Raw genomic sequence first — 22,389 nt, 5'->3', positions numbered from 1 at the left:
CAGCGTATTTGGTAAGGTTATGATTTGTGAAGTTGTCCATGCTGTAAATCTATGGCAACTACAAACCTGGTATGTCCTTGTGTCTATAAGGCAAAATGAAGATTTCCTGATATTTGATGTCAAGGTCTTCACAGGTTGCTATGCCAAATACATTTCATAGGCTGAAAACCCAAACAGCACTCCTCTGACATGTTGTATTGACTGGGTAAGATTCAAGTACATATTGGTGGATCAGGAACAGCCAAGCTATCACTATGGGACCAGAAGGATTAAGAACAGTAAATATCCCCAGGTCAACTTCAAGTTCCCCACACAGAGGCTGTTGTTTGGTACAGACACAGTGTAAGGCTTAGTTCTGGTTCAGATGGAAATGCTGAGCTTCCCTCCTTTCTTCTGATCCTAGCAGGGGTAAACCCTGATATACAGCACCTCCATGCAGGAAAGGAAGCCGTACTGACAAGCTGCAGGCACAGGCAGGTAATCAGGCTGAGAACACACCTGAGTTATTGGTCAGTGGAGACTGCAGGGTTCAAATGTACAGGAAAGTAGGACAGGTGAAGGTCAGGACACCATCAACTTGTTTTCAAGAACTACTCCTTCTCTAAAGGAAAGGGTATAACAACATACTTTTGCCAGAAATGTCCTCACCACCAAAGATGCAATAGGCTGGCCTCCTGTAAATACTTTTACAGGGACATCGTAAGCTTGCTCACATGTTTGTGAGATTCTCAATTTGTCTCCTACCCATCTATCCATTATGAACAGAATCAACAAGAAAAAAAGATGCTAGAACACATTGAAAGGGACAAACTCAATAACATCAAAGACTTGAGCAATAAGAAATGAATCCATGTTTTATCACACAATAAAGTCTTAATGAAATGTGATTTACAGTTACCAGTTTGTAACAGTTGTGACCTTTGCACACCTTGAGGGAGGACTGGAGTTATGACTTCACCTGTGACTAATTACAGACACCCCCTTCTTCCTCTCGATGTTGTGATAAACAGCTGCTGGACTTTGGTATGAAGAAAAGTAATCCTCACATAAAGGCCTGACCTGGCAATGCTAACAGCTAATGACCACTTTGAAAATCAGAAACAGCGACAATGAAAAAGTCGGCCACAGGAAGATGTTGGGCACAAATCTCACATAAAAACCCACTCTAATTCTTTGTTCATCCTGAACAAACAAGCTTTAAAACCTCAGTGGTCATGAAAGGGCAATTGGATTAGGGGTTTTACAAATGTTGAAAGGTGTTCCGGTTGTTAGAGGAAGTACCGGCAAGATCTGGCATCTATAGCTTCATCCATATAAATCTGTTCATATTGTTTCTTTCTGCGACCTGTTTATTCAGACTGGGGCCAGTCAGGAAGGTGAGGTCTAAGAATCTGACGTCAATCTGTAACTCATTGAATGTGGAAGGCTGGCATACTTTCATGGCATTTTTATCTTGAACATTTTGCTTTGAAGTGACAAATAATTTGTTTGATTTTGGAGCTGTTTATTTGTAAGGTTGGCTTGCTTTATTACCCATTTGAGCCTTGGCCTGCATTTTGTATAGAATTCCTGTAAGTAGACAGAACTCAGTTTGACAGGAAAGAAAGAAGTACAATGTATGTCATGGTCAAAGGGGAGGTGTGAGCACCACAAATCCGCATTCCATTAAAGTTTACCTTGATAAAGAGAGGTTACATAATCATGCTCCTGCCAAGCTTGTTTCTTGAGAGTTATATCTCTACTTAGGAAGCTGACATTGCCGGGGCTTGCAGTGAGGTGGTATTGTGTGTATATGTCTCAGAAGATATAATCCAGCTATCCTTCACATACCTAAGGTTTCTGATGTACAGCCAAACCTGTACTAGTCACCACCTTTGCATAAGGACCATCTGGCCATTGTGGCCACTTCTGGTGGTCCCTTAGATTATCATTTTCCCATTGATCATTGACCCATGCACCAAGACCATTTCTATGGTGGCCACCTGTTAAATGTGAGGTGTTATCAAGGCCCAAGTATTCTACAGAACCTTTTACACCCGCCTTGTGATTTACAGGTGGAAGTCTGTGAAGCTGAGGTGTCAGTAGGATGGTGAACAGCAGCAGAGAGGATTACCCCACCTCACCCTGTCCATTACTTCTCTTCTCCCAGGAACACAACCAGGGATCTGCTGCTTGTCACAGTTACGGACTGTTCGTAGCACCTGCTATTTCAGTGGACAAATGCGTCAGAGTACTTAGGTATTGACTGTCAAGTATACAATGACACCATCACTGACAAGTGCTGCACGCTTTCCACTGCGACTCTATGTAATTTTTGTTTTGCTGCAGTACTGGGTCATTACGTCACAATTGAAAACCCTGACTTATGTTATACAAGCAGGGACTCTAGCCCTGCAAATGATCATGATGTGCATGTATGCATGAAAAGCTCCAAGTTTGATGGCCACAAAGAGGAGATGCTTTTTTCAGCAGTCTAGTGTGCATCATGTAACATGTAACAACCCATAATGCCTGGAAGGTACCAAGTGTACATGTATGGCAAAACACTTTGAATGTAGATGGAAGTTTAACTGCCAGTCTCTATGGGGATTTCACAATGAATTAATTCTGTCAGGAGGCTAGGGTAGACTTTGCCATTGACCCGTTTTAAAACAACAACTGCAGATTCTGTAAATCACATTATGATAGCAGGAAACAAGCAAAGCAAGTTAACAGATCCTTTCAGAATAGATACATGTTTATAGTAAGTAGAGCAAAGGACACACTCTTTTACACATAGAGTTTGCTTATCATTTTTTTTACTTCTTAGGTCTCTTTCTACTTTTACTTCTGACACAATTTCTAATGTTTACACAGAAAGCAACAGTACTATGGATAAAAAGCTAGACCTCAGGCTTAATAAACAGGAACATTTCTGTGTACATTTAGGACAGGTAAATCTGAATGTAATTAAGACCATGCCCTATTCAGAGACTTAACAGTTGAAACACCTCTAAACAGGAACCAGTCTTAAATCAGACACTGTTCTCAAGGTCAAGAGCAAGAGCATTTGAAAGCCATTGAGACCACCAGGACACAACCACACTGGCACAAAGGCCCCTAATGTTTATAGAAGTTGTTGTTGGAGGCTCAAGTTAATTCCTTTGCTGTTTACAAGCTCAACCTCAATGGAGATCTGAAAACTAACAGTCAAGATCATGGTCATGGGTGATCTTTTAAAAACATTACAGAATCTCAAGTAACTGAGAAGTTGACAAGATGACCTGCAACTCATTTCCAAACAGTTATTAGAATTGCTGAAGTGGCAGAGAATTCTATCAAAGGAAAGTAGATTCAACTGTTTCATAGTTAGCTACTATGATAACTAGAGTCACAAAAATGATAAACGTAATTTCACGTAATTCTAGCAGAAGTCAACGGTAAGTGAAATTTCACTTGTGACATTCAGTCTTTCCTTAGGAAGAGTTGGGATAATACAGGAGTTTGCTAGAAGACATATTTGACACAGAATACATGGTTTCAAAAGTAAGTAAAGCATCCATCTGTCTTATGAGTATTGAACCTCACTGAACTGCAATGTTTGGTAATAAGATGAGCCACTAACTCTTATATACTGCTCTCTAGTAACCTACAGAGTGTTGAGAGTACAAGATTAAGTCACATAATGACACACTATCTACAAGATGAAAGATTTTACGAGGCAGAAAAACCTGACCAAACAGTGCTTCCCTCAATGAGCAAGTCTTTCTCCTTCAAGGTTAGCCACGCTGTGGTTGTAGATCTTAGGACATAATGGTTCCTAATGGGGTTTGAAGGAGGAAACTTTACAACGGAAGTAAACTAACATGGTGGCTACATTGGAGTCCTTGTCTTGGGCTGAGAACAGCTGCTGACAGATGAGACCTCCTTTGTAGGAAGTTCAAGCTACTTCACATGTCGTAGCTTTCACCACGTCTCCGTAATGATGTTAGTATAGGAATAGAGGAGCGGATATCACTGGACATGATGGCAACTAGTTCACTTTTCAAGTGCAGTCGTTACACTTTGTCGCTCAGAACAACATGTCAGTGATGTTCCTGTCTTCACCGACGGAACCAGGTAACCTCTCTACGTGTGTATCTGTTTCCAGGTAAACAGAAGGTAAGACCACAGGTAGATAGTATTCAAACCTTCCACTCCACCTTCTAACAATTTATAGTTATTCCCCTTCTATGCCCCAACCAGTTTTATTACCTCCCTTGGGATTTTATAGATCTTATACCATGATAAACCATGTGTGTCATAAATTTGTGCTTTATTGAGAGATGCATGCTTCTATCCCCACAGCTGCAGCATGAAGATGTCCATCTACGAGGGCCCCAAAGCCCTTTTTCGTAGAGCGTAATCGGCGGTTTTGAATTCTACGTACTCCGTAGCGGGACCGCTCAAATTCAACGTAGAGCGTACTCGGTGCATTTTGCGTCGAGCGATATTGGCCCCTTTAATTTAACGTATTACGTAGAAGCTAACCGGATTTTACCGTAAAACGTAATTCATATTAATTGTTCGTAAATCGTAATCAAAATTTTATTAAACTTAACTAGTCTACCGGCAAACTTTACCGGCGAAAATGCAGGAAATTGCGTTTCAAAGGGTCCAGATTTCAAAATTTCGCCGGACCTTCCTTGCGATGTCGCCGATGATGGCTCATCCCTTCGGCTCTGGACATGGTGAAAATATGTTGCGGGACCGTCGCCTCCCAACTAGTAGAAATTTCTGTACCGAACTTAGCTTAGTTGACAAGCAAAATGTGCCTCTTAAATGCAGGAAATAGCATTTGAGATGGTCAAGATTTCAGATTTTTCTCTGCGCGGGCCTTCGCCTTGCGACGGCTTGGGCCTCCGGCGCTCACGACTCTCCAGGGCTCGTTGCCCTCCAAAACTTTTCTCGGACAGAAATGTCATTACATTGAGCATATAGGCGGCCAGCAAAATTTGTCCCTCAAAATGCAGGAAATGGTGTTTCAGAGGGTATAAATTTTTAAATTTTCCCGTACGTACCTTGCGACAGTTCGTGCTTTCGGCACTCGAAATCTGAAAATGATGTTTGGGGGCGTTGCCCTCACATAGTTTAAAGCTAAAACCATTTGAATTTCTAATTGAAATGCCATTCAACTTAGCTTAGTCTTTGAGCAAAATTTGCCCTTCAAAATGCAGAATATAGCGTTTCAGAGGGTCAAGATTTCACAATATTCCCGAGGGAGCATGCCCCCGGACGCCCCTAGGATTGTCGCGCCTCCGCTTTCGGTGCTACAAGTGCTGAAAATTACGCCACATAAGAAATTTGCTGTCGCCGCCTATGACCAGCAAGACGGGCGCTTTTATATCGTCTTAGTAATATACAGTTTGAATATTGTTGAAGAAATAATAAGTTCAAGTTGTTAGATCTCCTCTTCACGTGTTCTGCCGTCGGCGGAGTTCAGCCAAATGACGATTAAGATTTGCATAATGCATTTGGAAACTTCGTAATTTAGCGTAGAGCGTAATTCAGCGTCCATAATTTAGCGTACTACGTAGCCGGCCCTCCCGAATTTAGCGTAGAGCGTTGTCGGTACCCCCCCTTGGGGGCCCTCATCTACACTACTCTTGTTTTTCTCTTCCTTCCATGGTGGGGGGTGAGGATGGTTTCAAACCCAGTGCCAACACCAAAATTCTTTTCTTGTCATATTTCAGTGTACCTGAAGTTCAGAGCACATACATCTGCTTTTTCTATAAAGGAAAGACTTGCACCAAATGGTAGAATATTTAGTTCCAAATAAACTTGTTACAGTAATAAGTGTTTGATGCCAGGGACCCTGCTGCTATGAGAAAATTAAGATTGGCAAGGGGCAAACCGGCAAAGGCTTGTATTAAGTTGTTGGACCTCTGTGTCACTAGTCCAAACTCCCTCAAGCTTTGATCTTTCCTTGTCTGCAATGTTGTTTCCAACATCAGCGGTTCCTTGGGTGTGAGAAAGTCCCTGAGAGACAGCCCCCCTCCCTCCCTGCCTGTCAAACTTGTGACAGGTTCCTCCTTCCTCCCTGCTAGACACAAACCATCCTGTACTGGGAAATGGTTACAGGTTGCCACCATACTGTAGCTCAGTAACAATATAGATAGAACAGGCAAAGTACGATTGAGATACGTAAGGGTACAATGGAAAATCAGCTTTTTAGATATTCTAAACCTTAACCTTAAGGGTGCTGAATATAGTCCCCTTCTGTGCCTTGCTATATTTACAATACAAATTGAAAAAAAAAACTTTCCAATGATAAACTGTAAAAGGCCAAAATATAGTGCAATAGTGTTAACATCTTCTCCTTGAAGTCATACATACATTGTGTATTTCATTACATCATAGTTATACAAGTATATACAAACGTTTTGTAAGATTAAGTGAGCAGAGTATTTAAAAGAATTTGGAAACACACCAAAGACTGATAGAGTCACAACCTTGTGGGGGTTTATTTGGGGGATTGCCAAGTTCTGAGACTTACCAGCTTCCACTTCAAGGTGATCCTAAGAAATGACTCTCTTTCAAGACAGAGTCATCCACTTTGTCCAAATGTCACAGGTGTTACAAAAGGACTGGTCTTACAGCATCTCGCTCATTAAGTATGAGTGTTGACACTGTAACCAACATTTATCGGCTTTACCAGCTCTCTGTACCACTTGTTTAAGTTTCAAGCTTCACGTGTGAGAACATGTTATTCACAGGTTCACATCTGTGAGATCAGTGCAACTGTAGAGAAAGAAAAAAAGATAAAAAGCAATGGCCGCCGGAAGCACCGATCCACATGTGGTGCTTTAGAACAGTGTCGGTTAACGTAACCTTTGTTTCCCACCGCACCGTCTTCCTTTGTGGGATATAAGGATTTATGACGCAGACCACAGCAGTGCTTTGAACTTGTTGATGAGCATGTCGTTCCATAACTGTTGAGTTAATTGAGCTCCGTGATTTGTGATACGTGGAACACCCTTTCTGGACAGCTCAGCTGAGTGTTATTCACACTTTCCGCCATTGTTTCTCTATTTCCTTGAGAAATTGGACTTTTAAACATAGTCACAAGTTCAAAACTAACTTCTGACAAATATTGGTTTTGTGATTACTGTTTTACAATGACCTGACTTCCTAAGAAGAAGTGGTATTAGAGTAGTTAAGAATATAATCAAGACCAGGCTGTAATTCTAATTCTTTCATTACAGGTTTCAAAATGTACACGAGTCACACAATGGTCAAGTACATGAATAAGACTTGATAGGGCAACATACAAAATGTACATGTAGGTCTGTGAACATATGTTCCCTTATCTCAACAACATGTCTTATTAATATCCTGTTGCGACAATTTAGGATAAAGATCTTAGTAGGAATCTGAATATTGCCTGATATTGAAGGGAGAATTCTACTCACGAGGCAATGACTGTATCAACAAAGTAGCATTTAATAAAGATTTCTGTTATATCAGAAGACTTAGATACATTTAGAAATGAGTCAGATTTCAAAACAACTTTGAGCTTCTAATTTGCAAATAACAATGATTCCCTGTAGAGTCAAAGTTAATACCAGAGATCAAGGACAAATTGCTGACACCCCTTGCCTTCATTTGGACATAAAAGCCATCTATTGTTATCAGTATCTGCTACAAATTTAGTAGGATTTGGGAGAACCATTTCCCGCTCAATTTAGACGAAAACAGGACTTGGATCAGCAGACCCCCATATAGATGATAGGAAATACAGCAACAACAAAAAAGGAGAAATTTTCTCCCCCTTATCCCATGACTTTCTGCATACAACATGTACCACTTCTCAAATATCTAGAATAATTGCCTTTGGGTCTAATTCTGTCAGTGACTTTCATGATGTCATTCATCACTTTATCTTGGGGCATTGCATTCTCCTGCACTGGTACTGCCAACAGATCAGCCATTTCAAAACAGATGCCATCCCTCAGTATCATGGCTAGATTTAAAGAGATTATTGTCTTTCACACATGACACATGTTTTCATAATAAGAACTAATTACGCTAACGGCAACTGAATGCAATCTGAAGCATTTGTAGGGTGTTGAGGAGGGGCAACTGTTAAGGTCAATATGTTAGTTATACAAGTTCTTGAAAGTCTCTGAAGTGTTGACACCTATGTGTGCTAATTGGTCCTTTGAGACATTGTTTTAAAGTTACAGCAGAAACCAAGATTAAAATCTTTAACCCCCCAAGCCTCTGAGCTAGAATTAAATGGTCAAGGACATTTGAATGGTGTTATGATGAATGTCTCACCTGGTACATCCCCACTTTGGCAAGGTGGCAGCAGTGCATGCTGGGACATGTACCTATCCCAGGACTGGTCTCTGATTGGCTGGAGACCACATGGTTCTGTTATGAAAACCCGCATGTCACAGTCCTGTAAGGGGGAAAATATAACAAAGATACTTGCAGTTAGATAACAGTGTTACTTACAGATCATACAATACAGAAATCATCATACGTGTTGCAATCCTGACCAGTTAGCAACTCTGTCAAGACCAACCCATTTCATCCCCCCCCGCCCCCCCCCCGTCTTTTATCAAACAGTATGATCTTGTTTACAAAAGATTTATATGTTAAGAATCCTGCAGATTTAAGGCCAGTGGGTAGATTTTAATGATGTGTTTTTGTCGGACTGTGGAGAGGGGAGTGGTACCGTACACTGCAGGGCTACAGTCCTACTGAGATGGTGGAACGTCCCAAATTAGACATGAAAGGGACCCTAAAGGGAATGATATTAAATCTTCATGACTGTTTTCTGTTTTGCAGTCTTGTGAAGTAGATTGCTTAGTCTGGATCCCCTTAACCCTTGAAACTTGTAAATGGAATATCTTGGCTTCAGGTTCACACAAATTGTTGCTTTGGTTGGCTCCAATGTCAATGTCTACAGTAATAGTTAAACGTCTATACTGTCACTTTGTGTGAACAAAACAGAACTTGTCCACCGATATACATGAGAGTAAGATTCCATCAGGTGTTTTCGACCAAAGTTGCCCGCAGATTTCATGGATTAGAAGAATTAGTACCCAGCGGAGACGTCTTCCTGACGCCCAGACCCTCGCTGTAAGAACCTGCCTTGAACCCTTCTCAACTGTTACTTCACCAGACTCCTAAGAAACTAAACATCCCTTGTACAAGCAGACTTCACACAGGGTGCAAAATCACTTTCACTTCTTCAAAGAAAGTGAAAATTTGGGGACTGCGGTGACCAGGTGTTGACTCACAACTTCCGGATTCGTTATAAATCTGCCTCAAGCTGTTTTTCCCTTCTGGATCCCACAAGGTCAGCTTTGTACTTTTTTCTGTGGGTAAGCCCTGTGGTGAAATCAGTTGTCACCGACAATGTTGTTAAAGCTCACAAGGAAGCCATGCAACAGCTCATATATTATTCTGTGTGCTTGTCTGTTGACATCAATGATCAATGAACACACTGACACACCCACACACATCATTTTGAATGAACGTGTACTTAAATCCAATGCTGAAGGACAGTCTGTGCATATAAATGTACATGTATAACATACACAATGTAGTATGGAGATGTGCACTTGGCCATTTGGTCACAGCAATATAAAAAGCCAAGTAGACATTAATAGGTGCAGGAGGGATGTGGTTGCAGACCTCGCAATGCAGAACATTGTGTCCCTAGTCAGAATACCATACCATGTCATTTCAGTCCAACTTAACATTCAAGGCTTTGATGGCTACTTATTCCGTATTTCCTTTAGTCCAAACCTTGCAATTTAAGAAGGTAGGTTCCCTGCTTTATCTAAGGATAAATCAAAATATGTGGGTCATATTTGTATTGTCAGATGAAGTGTCAAATGTTGCAAATTAAACATGCCTTTGGCAAACTCTGTTGAAAGACATAAGCTAGTTGCAACTTAACTATGTAATGTATTCGTCAGCTCAATCCCTACAGTATGATTGGGTAATGTTGGAGGTATGTGTCACAGCACGCTCCTCTTGAGTTCAGAGAAAGCTAATCCTACATCACAGGCAAAACAGGGCCAGCTTGGAGGATGTTGTCCTACATAGTGACAGTGCATCTAACACCAAACCACCCCCTCTCCATAGGACAGCGGACAGGAATCTGCTCTTCAAGTGAAGAACAGGGTCGTCACAGCGGGACAGGGACAGCTAACTTGGTTGGGGGAAGCTTCCGTGCCCTTACTCAAAGAGCAGTGTGCCCTCTGCCTGGTAGGAAAGGGAAATATGGCTGATGTGGGAGCACTAGGAGGGAGCCCTGGTCAGCTCCCCTACCCCTTTCTGTCACTACACTGCTTGGGACGTATCCTGTTGTCAACATCTTAATAACAAAAATGTCTTTCTCCCCAAGCATATCTGAGTCAGCAGCTTTGTATTGGCAGACCTTGTAGTTGTAAAGATGGGGAAAAAAGCATGGGTATGGAGCAGGGAAATGGCTACCACAGGGTAGCTGACAGACTTCTGGAATGTCCAGCAGAATCCCCATGTGGTCAGACACAGGCTTTTTACAGCTTCCATTTTATCATCTCGTAACTTGCTTCCAAGGGCGTTCATTTGGGGAGGAAATCCTTCACCACAGCCTAAAAATGGGAGATACATGTGCCAATAAAGACTAGGAAAATATCACTGTCCGCACCCATGTTCACACATCACAAAACCACAAGAACTCTGGACTGGTAAAACATTTGCTAAAAGCACAGGGCTGCCAACAAGGCTATAGTGTTTCCTACCTTGGGACATGAGTGTCAGTGGCACATGTGTACCAATGCTGTCTATTAGATGGTTAATTGGTGTGGGCAAGCAGATGTATGTGAGCAGGGTCAGGCTGCTGGTGTTGATTTTCCACCCTACATTTGCCCAGGAAAATGCCTGATTTCTTGCAGGCTGTCCTTGTCATTGTTAGCATGGCAGCATTTCTTGACCCAGATTTAAAATTTCATGCTGAACTACCTGTTGAATGCATCACTCACAGGAGACTGTCAAAGTCTCAAACCAAAGGTATTTATTTCCATTGGAGATTTACACCCAGGAGTCACCTAACCCAGAAGGCTCTTTGACTTTTACAGCTTCTGACAGCTTAGCAGAACAGTAATAAATACTAACTGAGTGACCCAGATTCTTTATTGGTAGGTCTTCTAACTGTCTACTTGACTTTAACTATTGACGTTGTCTCAAAATAGATAAATTATTGTACATGTAACATGCATTGGCATAATACCGGTAGTAAGACTTATACCGGTAGATTAAAAATACTGGAACTTAAAGAGATCGACACATGCAACAATAGTTATTTCTGAGCTGTGCACACTTCAGACATCTAGGTGTCCAATACATAATTTACAAAGCATCGATAACAATGTATTCGAAGACAACAAGTCCAAAAGTTTTCAGTACCTTTTTCGGGGTAGGCAGCTCGTCGTGGGACGAACACACTGTCACATTCATTGCCAAATTTATAGATCATAATTACACATGCTCACGGCACAAGACGAACATGATTCAACAACAATCTTGAATTTCTGTTGGTGACCTACAACTCATGTAAAAGTGTGAAGAACCGTTGCATAATAGCCCGGATCTACGACTGAATGGGCAAAATTGAACGTACGCAGCCATTTTCCCGCCATTTTTATATCTACGCTGGCAGTGAAGTGTTACGTCATAGCGGTTGTGACGGACAGGAGTTAAATGAAAATTCTTGACAGTATACGTCCGTTTTCTCATGACATTTTGTATGCTCAAGCAGGTTTATGTTTTATGCATTTACTGACAGAAAAGGAAGGAACATCAGAGGATGTATAAATGTACATAGCGGCAGTTAATTGTGCCGTGTTTCTTCCTACCGGTATTTTTTACCCCCTCCCAACCACGCGCCCGTTCGCCGTGTAATTCCGCGGCGTGTTACAATTACGATATTACGCTTTTAGCAAGACAAGAGTGGCAGAAAAGTTACACAGAAGAAGTGGCAAGGGTAACCTGTAACAGCAACATGTAACTGGAGAAAATGATGCGTTGACAATTTGTCAAATCAGTATGGCTAGAGAAATCGTCGTAAACGTACCGGTATTATGATAATAGATGTTACTAACTAGAACTTGATTCTTCACCTATCAGAAAAGGTTAGTTGTGGCAGTCACCGATTTTGCAAGGACCAGAATTCCTGTCTGACAGTAAAAATAGGAGTTCCGATGTACGGGCCATTTGTCAGTACTTGGAGGGAACTAGATTTTACAAGACAGCAGCACATGTGAAAGTAATTCATCCTTTCTTTCTGGGTCAGAAATCTACCACGGTGACAATAAAACATAGGTATAAACCCTTCATCATCGAAGTTCATCCAAGGCAAATACACAAGATTTAACAAAGGGGGATGACTGCACAAGTACTGATATTGATAAGGCATTGTTGTTTGTTTAACAGCTCTTACCTATTTAACAGAGATACTCCTGAGGGGTTACCACCAAGCAAGCTGAAGATTTGCTATGCTATGCTGTGTTTTTGGCAGGATAGAAAGGGGCCAAACTGATTTATGTACCCCTTCATCTTCTCTGATTCAGGGACACACAGTCATTGGACATCCCTGAAGTCAATACTGACCAATGACCTTGCACTTCAAAGTCATTCCCTTGTGCAAAGGTGAATAGCAGGGCAGACAGGACACTTGTTTGTCCATAACCTCCGGATAGGTACAAACTATTTTGCAGTAACATGGTCTTCCATTCTAAATATCTTCTCCTTGTGTTCCTACGCTGTATCAAGTTAAGGTGTAGAGGCCCCTTTACATATTTTCTTTAAAACTAAGTATACTCATCTATATTACAGAAGTGTGAAATGTGAATCGACTTGAAATAAGATTCTCTGATTTTGAAAACATGTCTGTATACTTACTATATTTACATTAGCATTCCAGCTTTCATGATAACTCAGAGGAAACTTCAGATGGATGGAGGGAAATGGTCACAGATACATACATGCTAATTGACACACAGTGTTAGCTTGACTTGAAGTTTGACAAAAGGTTACGTCAGGATCATCATCCAGTAAAAACAGATAATTTCTCATATTGTTTGGAGACTTTACCAATTCCTGTTGAAGACATCCCCTCCCTGTAGTCTAAATGGTTCATCCCCTGGTAGGTCAGGAATTTTGATATTCTCAAACTCTGTGAGAAAAACTCCTCACAGCAGGAAAATATAAATCTGTCAAGTGAAAACCCCTGATGACAAATAACTGTACTGATGGCCCCAGGCTTCCCCAGGTCTATATGAGGGTCTGCATGCTCTTTTCCGTAAGGCATAGGCAGCCTATTTTTTATTTCCCATAACTCGTAGGGAAAACCATCTTATCTACTTAATTCGTAGCGAGGCGACCAAATTTAGCGTAATTGCCTGCCTTGATTTAGCGTAATACGTAGGGGGTTCTTCTGAATTCAGTGTAAATCGTTGTCGGAACACCCATGTAGACCCTCTTATATTGCTGATGTCTTATCTTCTAGTTCTACACAAGTGTTTCCAGTTTCACAGAAGATTTGTAATGAAACAATTAAGGGGCAATTTCATCCAAAATTAGCACTTATCATGCTGGGATGCTAATGTTCCAAAAATACAAGGCATCTGAGCATTTCCAAGGATCAAAAGGAGCAGGAGAGAAATATGGACTGGAATTTATTGATATTGTCCCCATGGGCACTGGAGCCCCAGCAGCAGGCATGGTTTAGTGATCCAAATTGGCTCTTTTTTTGTCAGTCCTAAATTAATTTCCCAAACAGCCCGAGGACATAGCTGATCCTGTCTCAACACCAAAGGTATCACAGCTGACAGAATGTACATGTACCTAGCATGCATTTATTTTGTACTGTAACATATTTCACAACACAAACTGGCAAGACAGGAACTTTGTAGTTCAATGACTCTAGGTGAACCCTGCTATTTACTATAATTTAGCCCATGTTAAGACCCGTCCTTGGGGACATGTAGAGAGGGTGAGGCATGTGGCAGGCAGACCAGATGGAGGATGCAGCTGTGAGGGGACATCACCATGCTGGCCTTGAAGACAGATATCATGTGTATCATGTCCATCCTTGTGGGGTACATACAGTAGAAGGTCAACAACAGATTATACCAGCTTAACACCTTCTTGACAAACATCACCTTAAGTGTATATGGACATTAAAAAAATAGTTAAAAAGCATGTCAGTATCCAAGGAGGTTGAGCAGTATCGAAACTATTCATACAGCATACTACTTAGAAGTTATCTGTGACTTTGTTAGGACTTCTACAAGTAACTGCAACTCTGCTGACAAGCGTTGCCCTTATTACACGTTTACATATATTGCATTTTGTTCTCTAAATATAACGCCATACAAACACAATACAGTTGATACAACTCGCCACTGATGGAAGTTCATCAGATGCAGTTCCACAGCCCTCTAGAAAAACTTTCAAATGCACCCAGCTGTCCCAAGATGCACCTAAAACATATCCTGTTTCAAGGGATGAAATGTACAGACCGGAATATACAGTCTGGTTTATTTGCCAAGCCTGGTAATCCCATTGTCTTACATATCATGGGCAGGTGGATGGCAATGGCCTGGAGGATGGGGACTTTACTGACTTCCTGTCCTCTCACTCATCCATAACATCTTTTATACTTTAATCACATTCATACACCATAGATACGGTGCTGATTATGATATGATATCTACTGTACATGGTGACTAGTGTAAGGAACTGTGAGTGGGCTAGATGCTAGAGACAGCCCACATTAAATTCAGTTTTCATGTTCTTTCCTTACTTGTCTTATAAGATACAATACAGCACAAAACTGCAAATTCTGAAGCACAGTGTTACGGTAACACTTTCATACTCACAGGTCATACCGAACTGTCAGAGCCTTTGACCTATGGGCGGTGCCAGTTGAAGTAATATCAGCTCATTAAACAGCAAGGGGGGGAGTGGTAACCATTACATCCTTGCAACCAGAATTTGCCATGTAACTGATTACTGCTTTATTGAATAAAATTTAGCACAGGCCAAGAGAAACTACATCTGGTTTCATCTATAAGGGCTCCCTTAGAAGTCAGCTATTAACTGAAGGGGTTACCCTAAAGATTAATAAATGAATAGACAGAAAATATAAAAGCTAGCAAAATAACCTTGAACATTCAAGTACAATTATTGGACTGAGAAGGTATGAAAGCAGGTACAGTACATCCAGTAGACCTGGTTGATTGAAACCCCTTTTGGTACAGTAACATTGATGGATAATGTACAACCAAGAGTTCAGAGAAAGGACAGGGAACTACTTTTCTGCTGAATTACTACTACCCTGCGGACATGACCACTGGTAACAGTATGTTACGCCTTGTGGAATGATGGGTTAAAAACCATAGCAATGATGGTTGTGTGCCAGGGCTGTTGGGAGAAGACTACCACCTGTACAGGTCAGGTACAGGCTGCGGTGAATCTCCTGTACAAGGGGATGATCAAAGGACAGGAAGTGTCCCATCATTTCTCCTAAGCCCAGAATTGCTCCCAGCTGTGTCAAGGTGATAAAAGATGTGCGGGTCTGAGAAGAGCCCCCTGTTGGAGGGCATAAACATAGCAGAAACTGTCATCCAGGAAGCTAAGTAATACCTACATCAAGAAGGTTATGATTTGATGCCTTTTGTTTGTTTGTGTGTACAACTCCAAAGTGTGGATGGATCTAGTAATATTTGGTAGGCTGGTAGGGGTCAGAAGACAAAGGCATCTAAACAGCTTTTTGTAGTACTGCAACAAAATCATGCAAATAAGGACCTTATTGCACAATCAATAAAAATATTCATTCGTAAAGTTTAACATAATTTAGACAAGGTAGGTCGCAGAGACCATTCTGTTTGTTTGTTTGCTTGTTTGTTCAGACCCTTCTAGTGCCTAGTGGCAAATAGGGCAGCAAGAATCCTTGCAGGGTATATTTTTACATGGAGGAGTTGCTAGTCTTCGCCTTTAACATGCTTGAGGCACCTCCTTAAACATGGGACCGCCATTTTTTGTTCATTCCGTAAGGCAGGTGCTGCCCCAACCTAAGGTGGTACGCTTGTCTTGCAGTTACCAGGTAAATGGAACCAAAAGCTAAACTGTGAAGCTGCTACTAGTTGAGCTACAGGGACATCCCTAGCCCCTGTACCTCCTACTAATGAGGAGTAAAACAATTTGCAGCTTTCAGAGCTGTCAGGCTCTGATTGAGGACGTTATTGACAATAGATAACCATTACCCACCTGTGGAAAACCTCACACAACAAGGAAGTACCACCACAATGAGAATCCCTTGAGAATTAATTGAAGATATACATGGGAGAACAGCTTATCAAGTCATGCTCAGGTCACCATGGTGATTAACAATCAGGTGCAGTGATATAAGTTGAATGGGAAAAATAATGCAAAAACAGTGACTATTGTCCTACAGCACACATTATATTTCTACAACTGTGTTACCTCTACAAGGTGTCTGTAACTTAAAACTTTCCATTACACATGAAGGGATGGAAGTAAGAAAGTCTTCTGGATCACTTTTGAGCACTGAACTGTATCAGCATCCCAAGTCAGAAACAAGCTCAACTAATTGACAGGCAAAGCTGCATGAATTCCCTACCCTGTTTAGGCAAGAATGGGTCTGATCCACTCACACTGGTAAGGCCTCCTACAATGTACTGTACTTTGGGTGTGGTGGGTTCTTCTGTGCTTGAGGTGTGGCTCTCCTCAAACACAGGACCTCCAAGACTGTTGACCTCCTGTTGTCCTGTCCTTAATTAAGGGCACAGAAATGCATGCTCCATTGTCTCCAGACATCTCCCTTCCGCTGTCATTTATACCTGTTACACACCTGTTGAGGCTCCCTTTGTGTGGACTTCAGACAGCTACAGATTTGATGCATGTCTCCCACCTGCAGGGAGGCTGCCTCAAACTTTGATGCCTGCTCCAAGATCCCAATCAGTCTACTAACCTGTAATTTACACTCCTCTCCTGGCCAGTATTATCTTTGTTGGTCTACTGGCTACAAACAAAGGACGTCATCATACTGAATACTCACTGTCTGAAAAATCATCCCAAATAAATCATGACACCAGCAAAAGTCTAGTGACCGATAAATGCCCTACGCTGTCCTTGGAATAGCCAAAGATATGTGTACTTTGTGTTGAAAGATAAACAATGCACCTCTAAAACATGTATGGACTTTTCCTTCTATCTACTGCCTAACCCCATAGCCAATACAAATTTGATGACATATGGCTACCTTAGCAGGCAACAGGTGAAGCTTTCACCCATGATTAAGAAGGATACTCAGTGTGACAGTTGTTGTGAAAATGATTTATGTCAGATTGGTGTCAGAAAGCCACCTGAGTGATTATGGTGTTGCCACATGTCACCTGAAAACCCAATATCTTTCACTTAGAAGGTGTCAAAATCCTTGTTGATCAGATAAATCAGTTGTTCTTGTAGTGGAAATCTAAAACATCACATCTTCAGTTTAACACATGTCACAACATGTCCAACGGAGGGAGATAAAGTGATTGCAATTATGGCAGGAGAAGGTATTACTGCAGTGAGGTGCAGTTATGTTTCTACCAATTAAAGAGAAAAACATTAAACTTTGTAACAATTTAAGTCCTAGTTACCACCCTGGTGGTGGTAATACTAAAAGGATTTCAAAGAGTAACTTTTGGACTAAAGAATGACTTGTTCTTTTGTTTTGACAAAAAAAGAGTTCCTTTGGAAAGTATCCACTCATCAATTTTTTTCTAAAATGATTGCAACACTTAACGTTAAAACTCCATTGTACCATTGTCACAGCTTATATAAAGCATGATGCATTCAACAATCTCCTACTTTGGATTCTAAGACACAAACTACAATGAGAAAAACTGAGCTGTTGCAAAAGAAAGTGAATTGGAAGAAGGTCCCCAAGATGGTCTCTTTCTTTTACATCGGAGCAATATAAATAGATGCAATGATGGATAACATGACAAGATAATACACCTACCTAGAGGCAAGACTTAAAGGTAACATGTGTCACCTGTCTTCTTTTCTTTACCTATCACAGTTTGTGCACTCCTTCATGGCACCTTTAGCCTAACACAAGCTGGCAAACAGGAGAGAACTATTGTATCCAGTTTTGGTACACAACTGACCAACTTCCAACAAACCAGCAAACAGACTTCTCCATGCCGTCATACACCAGTGCCCTCATGATATTTCTCAATTTGGTGGAGATTAGCTGGTCTTAAGGCACCTTAAGTTGGGTCTTGTGCAGGGACTTAGCAGGGATCAAGCTGTAACAATACCTGAAACTCTACAACAATAGCAGGCGGCGCCTAAACCATAGTGTAAGGCCCTGTAGCCACCACTGTAATCAGCCATGTTTACACACAATTATCACAGCAGATTTGTCGTCTTTCATGGCGCAATCATTCAGAGCTCTACCTTTTCATAGGGGACAACTTTTTCTCAGAAATGTCGCAGGGACACGGCTGAAGAAGCTCTGGTTCCTCAACGTTGATAAGTGTCGGCTCAGACAGTCTTAAGTCCATAACCTACAATCAACGTCACACGATACCCAGAACAGTGACAAGTGTGAGACAAAGGATGACTGATTACTGCAATCATACCATACCAAACTATCTGATATGATAGCTGTCCATAAGTGATAAGTATCAGGGTATTATTTCCTGAATTCCTGTGCGAAGAGCCAAACAAACTGTTGCAATTACAATTTCCATTCCATCTAAATGTGTGACTAGCAGGACATTTGGCAAGAATGTATTTGCAGCATAACAGGCAGTGTTGGCATTGTTTGATAACCTAAAGAATGATGTGACAAGATTATGATGTTATACCCAGGAAACTGTTCAAATCTCATGGATAAGTAATGTCGTGGTGCTTGATAGATGAGACAACTATGATTCATACAAGTATACACTATGAGTACATGTATGATGCTTATGAGGAAACATTTACAAATTTAAAGGAATATTGAATAATTCTCCTTTGAACCAAAATCATTCACTAACAGATGGCATATCATTCATGTTTGGCAAGCATTACAACAAGAGAGTGTAGTCCAGCATGTCAGATTTCACTAACACCTGTTATGTCAACTTTCACATAAAAATGAAATTAATGTGTTGCAGTATTAAAAAATAAAGGTCAGTGCTGCTGCCTTGCCTGTCTATTATATTGTCTTGTCATAATTCAATAAAAATAAAAGTATACGTACATTTGTATGTCAAATGCTGAAGGAAAAAAGCACTGGCCAATCAGAATGCTCGTAACATTCTGGTCCTGGTCCTATACAAAGTTAATCATCCATTGTGCATGAGGGAATCCCTCTGACACCTGACATGCCCTGAGGTCACAGTAATTGTAACTATTGTCAACAGGCTGACGCTCATACTCAGCCAACTTTATGTCTCTGTGTACAGCACTGTCAATATTACCAAATGTTAAAATTATTATTAACATTAAACTGAGCTTGATTTGTTGTAAACACTTGTTGTTGTTTTAAGGATAAGAATATCATAAGAACTCTAATACCATTGAGATCTACCGGGTTGACAAAGTCATAGAGTGCTGAAAGCTCTCCAAGTAGTAAACGGTTGTTGTGTGAAATAGTTACTAGTACTCAAATATTTCGTCATAAAAATCATTCCTTCCCTTTACCTTTAATCCTTCCTCATACTTAATCCAACAACATAACAAATCTGAAATAGTAAAATTGAGTAAACCCTTTACTTGAGAGGCAAATCTTTACATCTAATCACTGCTACATTTTTGCTTCATATCAACAAGGACAATAACCTTTGTGTATTTTGCATGTTCATTATCTAAGACCTTACATGACTTTACAGTCAACATTCTCTCAATTTATTGGATGGTTGGCAATGATAATCACAAGTAACTTTGGGCCAAGGACAAATCGTTCAACTTGATAGCTTGTTTTTGTATGATTGAAACTTGAGATAAACCCCCATGACTATCTCCAAAAGAAACAACTTCAGTAAATACACATATTCATCATACATTACATTGTCATCTGTAGCTTCTCCAATTACATGATGATAAGCAAGATTTAAAGTCAATTTGTTACCAGAAGTGCAGCCCAACTCAAAGTGATCACTGCAGACTGCACATCAGCCGGACAATAACCAGACTCAAACACTTCAAATGGGGCCACTTGTGCTTATATCACCATAATACAAGGGATCTGTAGAAGATGTTTTGGGTGCATTGTTGGAAGGATTGGCAGATTGATTGACATGTTGTGTAGACTTTTGGTTGCTAGGAGGGGAAAAACATGGCAGGATTTAGTTAGGTCTAAAATAGACTGGAAACATTCTGCCACCACAATTTGAAGATCAGGTGGAAAAGTAGAGTAGATCCTGCTTATGTTAACAATGGAAAAGCTTTGTCGCAACTGTTTACTGCTTACTTGATTCAGACCTTGGACAACCTATCGAGTTATTCAATTCAAGATAGTGAGAAGGAGTAAAAGTCAAAGAGAAGGTAGAAGATAAAAGGTTCAAGATACATATACATGTAAGTGATGTTTTAACTAACCAAGATAGTCTGGGACTGAGCTACAATACATGCTTTTTCTGTCTTTTGTCCTTTTCCACATACTACCTACAAAGTCTGGAATGTTTGTCTCTGATTTCTTTTTTCGATAGTGTGTCAGTTATAGGTTTGGGGAAAAAGTTAATGAACATTTGGGAAGAGATCAATGTGATGGTAATCATGACTCATTTCTTATCTTTTTTTTCTGTTTTCCAGTTTGCATGCAACCAATATTGATTATTGAGCAAGAATCAGCGGGTTTTAGAGAGTAGTAATTTATAAGCTTAGCTTTCGACTGCCCATGATCATTCCAGCTAAGGCAAGAGCTCAGGTCTGACAGACGTAGAGTTAGATACTTAACATGACTTTGTGACAGGCTGTCATTAGAGACTATAATAGCCCCTAGGGGCCTGCTTATCTCATCACTTTTGTACTTATCATACTTGGATAGGACATACCATTTACAAATCTGTGCCAAGAGGAGCATACTTCAGACATATTGTATGGGGTACTGTGATCCCTTATCGAAGAAAACTGCCTCAACATTTTAGGTGGCAACTTGACGATATAATCATAAAAGCACTGACGCCTACATACACATGAACTGATAAAAAAAAAACTTATCCAAAGACTACAATATTGACTGCATGGTCAACTTCTGTTGTATCTGCCATTTGAAGATCTAGTCTTCTATATCATGTCCCTCTTCTCTTACCAATCTCAGTGTTGATAATAGTCTGAGAAAGTAAATGTATTGTGTCAAATTGTTATTTATCCTTGCTGTAAAAAGGTGTGGCAGGCTCTGGTACTAATAAGTCAAAGGGTGGAGAGTAGCAAGTGGGTAGAAACTATGACTTCATCATGGTTTGTATACGTAGGAGAACAACATGGATTAAGAATGAAGAGAGTGTTGGGGTTGAAATTTTGTGACAATGATATGCAAGAAGTTCATTGACCTTGGACAGGTTCATTAACCTGCAAAATGTCTTAGCTATGCATTTTACATGTACACGGTCAAAACATGGATTCTGCAAGGCAAAGGCATGCCTGCACCCTTCAGGCTTCAGCACTGGCTAACCAGCTGGTGTTTTGACAGCCTTGTTAGGCACCTGTCACCTGCTTCAAAGCCCTACTGATGAAGAATGATGGTTGTGAGGCCACAGGTGGCATGGCCTACGCCCTAATCATAGACCTCAAGACTTGCTCCAGGGAGACACAACATCACCAACCTTCCTTCTGTTGGGGAAAGCTTTGATTTACTGTCCAATATAAGCTGCTTAAAGTTAATACTTCTGTCATATACAAATAACCTTTTTTTAATCAAAACTGAGGGTTGCATGTTATTGCTTCTTTAGAAAGTCCCTGATCCTGACCATGGTTGACACCCTCGTTTGACAACAGAAAATAGAGTTGACGTCAATGTCCTAAGCTGTCACCTTGGTGACAAATACTACCTGACGTAACAGAACATGTGCAACATTCAAGAGACAAAAGTTTCCACTTTAGAGACTTCGATGATTTGACCATAGCTTTGCTGTCTTTCTCTTTTTGATTGCTTATGACTGTCCAGTTCATCCATGGGCCTGGCAGATAGACAGTGATGAAGGTCAGGACTTCAGACTATGTTTCTGACTCATGGTATAAGATACAAGATGAAACTTTCCATTTTCCTGCTAATCTCTATAAATTCACTCAGCAATTCAAGTTGTTGGGCAAATGATGCAGTACACCATTTTAGGTGTTACACCGGAACAAAAATCTCTT

The 22,389-nt window shown here is 40.7% G+C and overlaps 1 protein-coding gene and 1 long non-coding RNA gene across 7 annotated transcripts in view; one reads left to right on the top strand and one right to left on the bottom strand.

Moving 5' to 3' along the window:
* LOC118415978 (cadherin-like and PC-esterase domain-containing protein 1) overlaps window positions 1-22,389 on the bottom strand; it is a 77,041-nt gene that overhangs the window by 7,165 nt on the left and 47,487 nt on the right. For all 5 annotated transcript variants that reach the window (XM_035820972.1, XM_035820973.1, XM_035820975.1 and 2 more), the window contains one exon: window positions 8,299-8,422. In XM_035820972.1, the coding sequence (XP_035676865.1) occupies window positions 8,299-8,422 (124 nt within the window). The remainder of the gene's footprint in view (window positions 1-8,298; window positions 8,423-22,389) is intronic.
* The window catches only part of LOC118416007, a 40,826-nt gene that overhangs the window by 13,553 nt on the left and 4,884 nt on the right, over window positions 1-22,389 (top strand). The window contains exon 3 of one of the 2 annotated variants that reach the window (XR_004831180.1): window positions 2,055-5,079. The exons of the other annotated variant lie outside the window; for it this stretch is intronic. This is a non-coding gene — a long non-coding RNA (uncharacterized LOC118416007). Of the gene's footprint in view, window positions 1-2,054; window positions 5,080-22,389 lie in introns of those variants that run through there. 2 annotated transcript variants of the gene reach the window in all.

This window comes from Branchiostoma floridae, chromosome 5 (genome assembly GCF_000003815.2).
Source record: "Branchiostoma floridae strain S238N-H82 chromosome 5, Bfl_VNyyK, whole genome shotgun sequence".
Classification (NCBI taxonomy): domain Eukaryota; kingdom Metazoa; phylum Chordata; class Leptocardii; order Amphioxiformes; family Branchiostomatidae; genus Branchiostoma; species Branchiostoma floridae.
The sequence above is the reverse complement of the archived record's forward strand: the minus strand, read 5'-3'. Positions and strand labels throughout refer to the sequence as shown.